Genomic DNA, 9,954 nt, shown 5'->3' with positions numbered 1-9,954 from the left:
AATGTAGCTGATTCCAGACGGTTCCAAACCCAAAACCAAATGCCGCGCGTGCTCACTGATATGGTCACCAGCTCCAGCGAAAGGAATCACGTGACAACAGAAAACGACGGTGAAGATTCGTGCGAAGAACACCCTGACTAAATGTGATATCATAAATTACCGAAGAATGATGAACATTTACCCATCATAAACATTAATGATATGCTGCAATGTTCGGTTGGAGATTAAGACTGCTTGCTCGCGATTCACTGATGACGTGACAAGACTCGTTCTCCTCGATTCCTTGTTGGATTTCTTCCAATGCGTCTCTCTTTTTATCTTCGTCTTTTCCTTTACTTTTGGGAATCAGGTTATCTCTGTTCGCCGTCGTCTTCGTCCCACGTTGAGGTCCCACATGGACGAGGAAGAAAAAAAAATCTTTGGGACACGTGGCAACATACTCCTAGATATTTCCTCTCTCTCTCCCCCTTAAGAGGCACGAGGGCGGAAATTAAAAGAGAAGTCGCGCAACCGCCACGCCTTAAGAGTTCCCGAGCGAGCGAGAGAGAGCTGCAATCTCTGGCGTCCGATCTATGGACCTCGAGGAGATGATGGACGGCTGCGGCGGGTCGTGGACGGAAGAGCGCCACTCCGCCTTCCTCAACTGGGTAGAGGAGTCCTTCGTCCGCCGGGTGCTCGCCGCCCGCGGCAACGACCCTAGCCCCTACCTGGACTTCGACGTCAAGCTCGGGGCCTCCGGTTGGCTCCCGCCGCCGCTCCCACTCGACCGCTTCCTCCCCGACAGCGCCACCGAGTCAAACCGCAACACTGGGAGGCCCGCCAGGCCGGCCCGGACACGGCGATCGGCGACGACGGCCGTGGAGGCGGAGGAGCCAGGTACGGTTTCTGACCATTCTCATCGTCCCCGCGGGCACACGTCTGCCTGTTCTTCGCTTCCGTGGTTGCGGTATGGTGATGGGAGGTGTTGCGATCGCGTCATTTTTCCGGTGGGCGGGTCTACGAGGATGGTCGCTGTCGGTGATGAAATGACGAAATTACCCTTAGATATTTTTGGCGTTGTTGCGATGCTTGCCTTTATTGGAAAGGGTTGTTGGGGATGGAGTTTGTTGGGATAAGTCGTATATTTTGCTGCTCCTTCCCGTTACAGTCGTTGCACTAACCTGTTCGGTAGCTGCACAGTATAGCGCAAGAAATAGAAGCATGAGGACTCTTTAATATATTAAATTTATTTTTTAACTCTTTTAATATTATTTAAATTGGTCGTGGGTGATCGTTCTTCGTTTTATTTATTTGCTCTTTTTCCTTTTTTTCTCCTCAGAAGAAGAAGAAGAAGAAGGGGAGTCAGTCGTGACAAGTCGTCACAGGAAAAGGAAGCCACAACCACTTCTCTCAAAGCACAAGTGCCTGAAGGATCAGGTAAATTTCATTTCATGTGTATGTGTTTCAGTCTATCTTATTTGTTTTCTTGAATAATATCATTTTTCTCATCTGTTAGTTTTCCATTACTGTTGTTACTTTCTTTATATATATATATATATATATATATATATATATATATATATATATATATATATATATATATATATATACAATATTATTGTTGTTTTTCTTTACATAGAAACAATAAGAGTGAAAACATAAACCATTAAATTGAGAAGGACATAACAGTAATTCTAGTTTTTCAAATGGCAAGTGAGTAGATGGAGATGGATTTAAAAATAGATGAATTGGCTTTGGCTTTCTTTTTTTTTTTATTAGTCTTACATTTCTATGGATGAGTTACATACGGAAAACAGATCGTCGAAGCATAGATTAGTGAAACTCGTTATAACAGCTACACAACGCTTTCATCCATTAATATGCTGCTGTATAAATCGATTTAGGCACATGCATTAATTTATAGCGTTCTCAAGTTCTTTCATGGTCCTGCAACACATTAGCTTGGTGTGAGGTACAACCCGGTGCACCAACTGGGAAGGCTAGAACGGGAAGCAGTGGCAGGAGTAGGAAGCAATAAAATGCCGTAAAACCTGGCACAAAATGATAAAAATACTGCATGAAAAGTGCTCGATGGATTTCTTGTACGGAACCGTGGGTGCCTCGGATTGCCCATTAGGAGGACGCCCCTCTCGGCTTACGGTGGGTTTTAAGCTTGTGAAGCCTCGGGTGTGTAATCTCGTAACTCGCGTCTTCCACCCGTCGTCATGGCAGGAAGGAACGAGTTTGGAGAGGACCCAAGTCCGTCGACGGAAGGTGATTAGGTAGGTACACATAAAGCAGATTGTGGCTCTGTTGCCAACACCGCAAGTACTGGGCAGATTTTTAAGTGTCCTGCTAGTTTCAACGCTGCTTTCAAATGGTTCGTGTCACGACTGTGCATGATGCGGTGCACGTATGGCGGAGAACCGGTGGGGTCGGGGGTGGTACGCTACCGCATGTACCTTTTGTCGGCAAGTTTTTGTATTTTTATGTTTTTTGTGTGGACACGAAGCATCGAAGCCTCGAAGATATTAAGCATCGTTAGAAGTTTTTAATAAATACCGCCAATATTGGTTTCAAACTCGTAGGAAAAAAGATCGAATTGTGTTAGGTAATTCAGCTGAGAAATTTTAGGTCGAGGCTTTCGTGTGTTGTTGCACGTACAGAAGTATGTATGGGGCACCAAATTTCTATTATGGCCTTTCTTTCTTCCTAGTTCGAGATTATCCAAGCTTATAAAAAGATATGGATAATCTTGATAACGAAGACTCGTCGATATCTACCGCAGATATTAGAACATCTTCGGGGTCATGGTCGTCGTCACCTTCAAAAGCTTCACGTCATCTAATTGGAGTAAGAGACTTGGTTTCTCGAGTAGTCGACACATGGATAACATGAGGTATATGGACCTGACTCTTGAGTCGATCTAAAGCACATTCTTTTTCTCTCTTTTTTTTTTCCGTAAAATATAATTGTCCAAATCAAAACGTGACGAGGTGGCAATGGTGCCGAGGACTCTGTTATTCGGTGTTATCCGGGGACGAGGACATCTGTGACATGAAGTCACATCACGATTTACCGGTGGCCATGTCGTGACCTGTATTGTCTGATAATTAATGGGTTTGTCCTGTAGCGTGGGCCAACCAGCAGGCTGTAGCTTGGAAGATCCAAATCGGTGGAAAAGCTCTGGTTTAATAAATTTCCAAATTTTAGGTTTTTTAATTAAATACTTTTGATATTTCAAATTCCCCCCTCTAAATTTTATCTTCCGGATGTCACAGTTAGATCTTACCCTATAGAATTTTCTTTATGGAACAAATGCAGAATATATTGTTTACTTTAAATTTGTAGAGGCCCCATAATGCAAGTCAGATTCTGGGTACCAACTCCAAAAAAAGGATCCATGGAGAAGAGAGAGAGAGAGAGAGAGAGAGAGAGAGAGAGAAGAGGTGTGAGTGTTTGAAGACTTGCCTCTCCCCACCTTGCACATTGTCAACATCAGGTTTAGCTAATGTTTTGGATCAGGTTTAGCTAGTGTTTCTGGCCCATGTTTCTTCGAGTATTTTGGATCAGGTTTAGCTAATGTTGTGTGATCTATGGGAGTTGGCACCCAACACGTTATAAGCCTGCTGCTGCTCGAAAGAAACACATTTGAATGATCGATGAGATCCCAGAGATGGACTCACTAAAGCATATAAAACGACATATGTTTGCATTATTGTTTGCTTTGGTCAATATGATTGTTTTACTATTGCTTTTTATAGGCACTATTCTTTCTTTTTCTGGTTCACTTCAATTTGGGTTACTCATATTCTTTGGTTAGTTTAGCGTGTGAAATTGAACTTGTTCTTTAAAGTTATAATAATGTATGCCTATTCCTCTGACTTGGTTGCACACACAGCTTGGAAGCGCAAAGCCAGACGACGGGATTACTTCACACAAAATGAAAGCTGGAGAAGCAGGAGCTTCCCAGATTGCTCAGCGAGACGCCAACACCACACCGAGTAAGAAAAGAAGTGCAAGCAATCGATCTGTTGGTGCTGTTTAACTTTCTTTCTTCTTTGGTTCTTTTTCCTAGTTCGAGTTTTGTACTACTGGTGGTAAGCGTCATCCTCTTTTCTCTGAGTTCGCAGTTGCGGGATATAATTACTGTCTCTTAATTCTCCGATCGCAGTTGCGAATCTGATGATAGCCGGTTCAGCCAAGAGAAATAGTCTGTGCAGTGTGTTATTTTAATATTTCTTTTATTTTTCTTTTGAAATGGACAATAAACATTCCTATCGTCTCTCTACTATTAACTGATTCTGCTAAATCAAAATCTTTTTAGGTGTTCCAAATAATTCTCATAGAATTCATGTACTAGAAGGACAACCACAGGATCATATTTCTCTCATTCGAATTTCCAATTTTAATTTCAACAAATTAGAAGAACATTATTTTTTTATAAATTAAAAAAATAAAGGTGATTTGCTGTTATGTTATCCAATAATAAAAATATATCAGGTAAATTAATTAAAACCTAATGTGGGTACCAATTTTTCTAATATATCATTTTTCTCTCTCTATTTTTCTTCGTTACAATCATTTCTCTCTTACATCTTTCCTCTTTTTATTTATTTATTTCAGTTAAACATTCTTGTCTATGTGATTATAGTTTTATTTTTCTTTATATTCATTTTTCATTAATTATGATATTTACAAAATAATAGTATATATAATTTTGAATTATTTGATTAAAATTTGAAATGTTTTAATTGATCAAGTCGACCCCCTTGTCCAATTAATCACTCCATAAACAAAGCTCTCCGCTCAAGTTACATGTAGGCAGTAAGTAATTCGGAAGATTGACAAGTCCGCGGATTCTTATTTGTAAAGGAATATATCTAACCATAAAGTGCAAACATGACTTCCCCCACATGAACAAATCAATCTCTTTGAAGGGCAAAAACTATGAACACCTAACATTGAATAAATGAAAGAATTGAGTAATAACTACATCAAATTTCTACATGCAACAATGACTCCTTCTTCTACCCTGGTTTTCGGCACAACCTGCTTGCAGTATGTCTCCGAAACCCATAGGATCTGAAAGAAACACTCGAGACTTCAAAATCTCACCTGCACTGCACAAACCCAGAAGATCTTCGACCTCTCTGGGCCTTCTTCCATGGCTCGATGATGGTGCTGCTAAGACATTCAAGGACCACCAGCACATGTTAACAGCACGGGTCCATGCTCGATAAGGAAGGAGCACCGAGCATGGAACTCTATATGTGTAGGTCTGTCTCCAACTGGATCGGCTGCATCATCTTTGCTGGTCACTCAACTTCGGTGCGGTGATCATTCGTTGGCAATGCCCACTGGAAGAGACTGATGCCAGCCGTGTAAAGGCCAAACTGGTCATCGATGCACACTGGCAAACCATAATTCTGGTAGGATCTGATCGATCCATCCCATCCAGCAGTCAGTATCACTTGACCCCAGGCATGGGAGGTGTTCTGGAAAGATGTCTTCAAGAACTTGTGGTGGGCTTTGGACAAGGTAGATGCGGCAGAGCTCGAGGGAAGTTTCTCCTCGGGCCATGTCACCGATCCCTTTGGCGAAAACTCTGAGAAGAATTCATGACTCAGAGTGAAACTACCAGAAGGCGAAAGATACAGTGCGTTGTTGCCGTAAGAATCTCCTGAGTGGCATTTCAAATCGATCTCTGGGACTCCAGCTTCGTCACTGTTACCTTGTTGGGAATGGATAACCTCAGAGGTCACAGAGATCCGATCACCGGATTCCAAACCGTGCCAAGGTATCGCGATAGTAGTGTTTCTGGAGAAGAAATGCTCGCAAGACCGTGTGCTCTTAACATGGTTGGACGTGGAGGTGTTATGGCTAGCACGGTTCCAGAAATAGACATTTGAATCATCACTGGCAGAGACGATATGCTGCCCGTCTGCGGTGAAAGATGCATACATCTGACTTCCAGCACCACAAAAACCTGAAATAAGATTGTCAAAGTAAGATCTGTGAGGACAGATGGATGATGAGCATTAATGGATGAGATCAAGAAGATGAGGTGAATGCATACCCTTGTATCTGGAGACCACATTAGTCCCATCAAAAATTTGTATTTGTGAGTCAGCAGAGGTGACCATCAATTTTTTAGGGTCCACTGGGCAAAACTGGATGTCAAAGCCACATTACAAAGTAAGAAAAGAAATCACATGAAGCACATAAAAATATATGCCAATCATGAAAGATCGATATCCCTTGCAAGCTACCTGAAATCCAGTTATCTGCTTGTTACCAGACTTCTTTTTGCCTTGCAAAAAGACCTGAGCTTCTCTTTGCAGATGAGTATCTGTCAAACAGAAAATGGAAGCACTAAGTTATTCACATGCAAAGCTAGATACAAATTGTGTCTCCATGTATCACCTGTGGTGGCATTAGCACAGGTTTCAAACCACACAGGAAATTACAGAAGAAATCTATTCCAGAGTAAAAATTTCTATTTGCTCAATCCATGCAAGAAATTACAGAAATATATTCCAGAATCAATGGTAGTTATTTTACGGTATCATAAAGAAACTGTTGCAATACTCCAAGAGTGATCATATTAAAGAAAAAGCTCCAAACTCATATATTTGTCTTCGTAAGATTTTACTGTTGCATCTTCTGGTTCATAGACATCTTCAGAAGATATGTTGTTATACCAAATATAGATGTGCGGCCATCTGGACAAATATTTTCAATGATAATGGTTTCGATGGCAACCATAAAAACATATTGGGCAGATCCTATAAAAGGATAGCTTGTAAGTAAAGGTTGCCAAAAAAACTACTCAAAAAAAAAAATCTGCAGATATACAGATTTTTTTTGAAGTACTCATCTACCTTTAGAACAATAGTATAACCATCAAGGGGAAAAATTCTTAAGTTACGACAAGGAATCCGTAGAGCAGGTCCAATAACCACTCATGCAATGATGTGCAAAATGCAAACAAATGTATTTGTAAATTTGATAGGAGTTGTTATGTTTATACTTACCCGACGCATCATAAAAGCGACAATTGCCTTTCAAGGTGCCAATGGCCAGTCTCTACAAGGACCAAAAAAAACATCACTTTTTAAAATGGATTTTCTTAAGCATTGATCCTTAGAAACAATCACAAAGTAACTGACATACCTTTCCTTTGGGATGGTAACCAATTGCGGTGACTATTTCTCTAATATAAACCCAATCCACAACTTGACATCCAGAAACATCCCAGATACGAATTTTTCCATCTATAGATCCGCTTACGAAGTAATTCTCATTCATGGGATTAAATTGAACACATGTCACTGCATTATATATCAGACAATATAGGAATACGTCAGAATTATTGAAGCAAAAAGGATTGGCAAACCATAACATAAGCACATTACAACAAGAAACAACCATAGTTGGTATGGGAGAAAACTTTGAGGCAGCGATCAGATCCAACTTGCCATAGGCGAACAGTTTTGTCCTTGGAAGATGACAATAGAAGCTGAATGCAAATAAAAGAAGTGTCGGTACTTGGAAATAATAGTGAGAAGTATGAGAATAAAATTGAGCTGTTAAAGAAGGCACGAACCTGATTCATTGACCATGAAAGGTCCAATACATCTGCATCATGCCCACAGAATTCGTGCACTGGTTTTTCGGATAACCGGAAAACATGAGGAGGAATTACAACACAAGCTGAATCTGCAGTTCTCCTTGTTCGCTTAGAATTGGGCTTTTTCTCCTTATCAGCTCGAACAGGAGTTAATTCGGCGTTATGATTCACTGTGAAGTATAAACACGAAGGATCATCATCAGGAATGCTAAATTCATCTTTCCTCTCACATTCCATGGCATGCCACACACGTACAATGCCATCAGCGCCACCAGTAGCTAAATACCGGCCATCAGGGCTAAACTTCATGGCCAAGATTGCACCATCATGTGCTTTGATGTCTTGCCCCTTGTAGACTGCAGACAGTTCTTTTGACTGCTTTCTGTGTTGCCTGACTTCCACTCTCCCAGACTTGGCAATTCCATTTCTAAAGGAATGTCTATCTACAATGCAAGCCACAGCACTTAGTCTCTGTAGCCACCGTTTCCACTTCCTCCTCACTGAATTGCCAGATTTCTTTGATGTGTTATCTTCTTGCTGCATATGCCGTGGGATCGAAGACGACGGACCCAAACTTTTCTCAGGCTCATTGAGCGCTGCCATCTGATTCGAACCGGCTTTGCGAAGGCTTCTCAAGCTACCATCTTTTCCCAACTCATCCACCGTGAAAACAGCACCATCATCCAAATTATTGATTCTGTACACCATGTTCTCTTCCAAGGCCTCGTTGCAAGATGTGCTCGCATCCTGGCTAGACCAGCTGCACATCGGACACTTGTTCCCCGCATCACAACAGTTTGACGTGCTCCTGTTGGTCCCTGGCAGGATGTCGTCGTCGATCTGAACCTGTCCATCCAAACCAGAGGAGCTGGGAAGGGAGCAGTTCATGAGATCCTTGCCCATCCATTGCATGAACTTGTCTCGGCGTTCCCTCACGCCGTGAGGACTCTTGAGCCAAAACTCGAACTGGGGACCGGTGAATTGTTCTTCCGGGAGCGAATCATTCTTTGCGGGGCTGCCAGGACACGAGTCGAACACCGACGAGACGTCTTCACGCGAGTCGAAGAACAGATCCTCCTCTTCTTCCTGAAACACGCAACTCTCGGCCATTATTCCCCACTTCAAAACCTTCAAACAGAAACCCATCTCAGGAAAAGCATAACAAAGGATTCCAATGCACTGGCAGGTCGGCAAGAAAGCCCCTCAGTTTCCTCTCCGGGAAAAGAGACGAGGAGAGATCAAACTAAGCACTCAAAATCTCCACGAGAACAGCAATTGGGATTGCCTTGGATTGCAAGTCAGGTCTCAAGTCGAACCAGAGGAAACGATCCTCGATCCAAGGGCAGTCGGATTGCATTTGAATAGGAAACAATTGTTTAATAAGGGGGGAAAAGTCCACGAGAAGGCCTCGATCTCCGACGCTATTCAAGGAGTCTCCGAGCCCAAATCTCGACAGGGATCAAAATTCGATTTTGATGAAAAGGAACAGCAAATCAGACGAAGCGAACAAGTTTTGTTTCTTCTCATGAAGGCAAAAAGAATAGAATCTGACGAATAAAAAGAAATAATCCACCACAAATTCTGGACCCAAAAGTGGAGAATGGAACAGGAGCAGGCTCACCTGGACTCCCATCAGCAGCGGCTAATCTTCCACGGCAATCCACAGCACTCCGTTCTCCTCCCTCCGTCCCTCGTCCAATCCGAAGAACGGAGAGAGCAAAAGCCTCTGCTCCCCGGCAATAAAAATTCGATCTTTGGAATAAAAAAGCAGAGGCCACAAACCTCGAGTTGCGAGACTACGAGGATTTTGGCTGTGTGCTCCTCTCTCTCTCTCTCTCTATCTCTCTCTCTCTCTCTCAGGTTCTCTCAATTCCCCGCGTGAGTACTACTGCTTTTTATTGCACCGTTCTCTCCTGCTCACGCCGCCGCCGCCGTCTCTGCTCTCTCTCTCCCATCCTCTGCTTTTGCTGCCAACATGTCGATGAGTTTCTACCCCTGGCGCGCGACCAAAAGACCGAAATCGCCTGCTGAATGCCAATACGACATTTCTACGAGACCCATTCCGGACGCCCCGAGCCCACGTCAAACGAGGCAGGTAGCGGAATTAGGGCTCGTTTGACGTTTGCGCCCTGCATTAGCTACGTTGACTATGGGTATACCCTTTTGAAAGTACGTCGACAAATAATAATAATATGATTAATTTAAATATAGAAGCATTTTGGCATCAACCAAACGTAGGTAGAATAACAACTTAATTGCCACTCGATGCGTACAAACAAATGTTCCAACGTAAGCATTATTTATTTATTTATTTATTTATTTTTGCAGTAATGTTCCAACGT

At 42.5% G+C, this 9,954-nt stretch overlaps 2 protein-coding genes across 4 annotated transcripts; one reads left to right on the top strand and one right to left on the bottom strand.

Moving 5' to 3' along the window:
• Positions 1 to 475: 475 nt before the first annotated feature.
• LOC135674307 (uncharacterized) lies at positions 476 to 4,270 on the top strand. 2 transcript variants are annotated; one of them, XM_065184034.1, is made up of 3 exons: positions 476 to 876; positions 1,322 to 1,416; positions 3,881 to 4,270. In XM_065184034.1, exons 1-3 carry the CDS (start codon positions 573 to 575, stop codon positions 4,025 to 4,027), a joined length of 546 nt encoding a protein of 181 aa, XP_065040106.1. In that variant the 5' UTR covers positions 476 to 572; the 3' UTR covers positions 4,028 to 4,270. The 2 variants fall into 2 exon arrangements, with proteins under 2 accessions (XP_065040106.1, XP_065040105.1); XM_065184033.1 differs by having other exon boundaries at positions 479 to 876; positions 1,319 to 1,416.
• A 551-nt stretch (positions 4,271 to 4,821) lies between these two features.
• Positions 4,822 to 9,616, bottom strand: LOC103985710 (uncharacterized). Of its 2 annotated transcripts, XM_009403505.3 has the most exons (8): positions 9,234 to 9,616; positions 7,589 to 8,698; positions 7,411 to 7,501; positions 7,156 to 7,313; positions 7,017 to 7,068; positions 6,252 to 6,331; positions 6,059 to 6,152; positions 4,822 to 5,968 (listed from the first exon to the last, which is right to left on the bottom strand). In XM_009403505.3, exons 1-8 carry the CDS (start codon positions 9,243 to 9,245, stop codon positions 5,298 to 5,300), a joined length of 2,268 nt encoding a protein of 755 aa, XP_009401780.2. In that variant the 5' UTR covers positions 9,246 to 9,616; the 3' UTR covers positions 4,822 to 5,297. The 2 variants fall into 2 exon arrangements, with proteins under 2 accessions (XP_009401780.2, XP_009401778.2); XM_009403503.3 differs by lacking the exon at positions 9,234 to 9,616 and having other exon boundaries at positions 7,589 to 9,209.
• Between the last annotated feature and the right edge of the window lie 338 nt (positions 9,617 to 9,954).

The sequence above is a fragment of the Musa acuminata genome, chromosome BXJ1-5 (assembly GCF_036884655.1).
Source record: "Musa acuminata AAA Group cultivar baxijiao chromosome BXJ1-5, Cavendish_Baxijiao_AAA, whole genome shotgun sequence".
Lineage (NCBI taxonomy): Eukaryota > Viridiplantae > Streptophyta > Magnoliopsida > Zingiberales > Musaceae > Musa > Musa acuminata.
The sequence above is the reverse complement of the archived record's forward strand: the minus strand, read 5'-3'. Positions and strand labels throughout refer to the sequence as shown.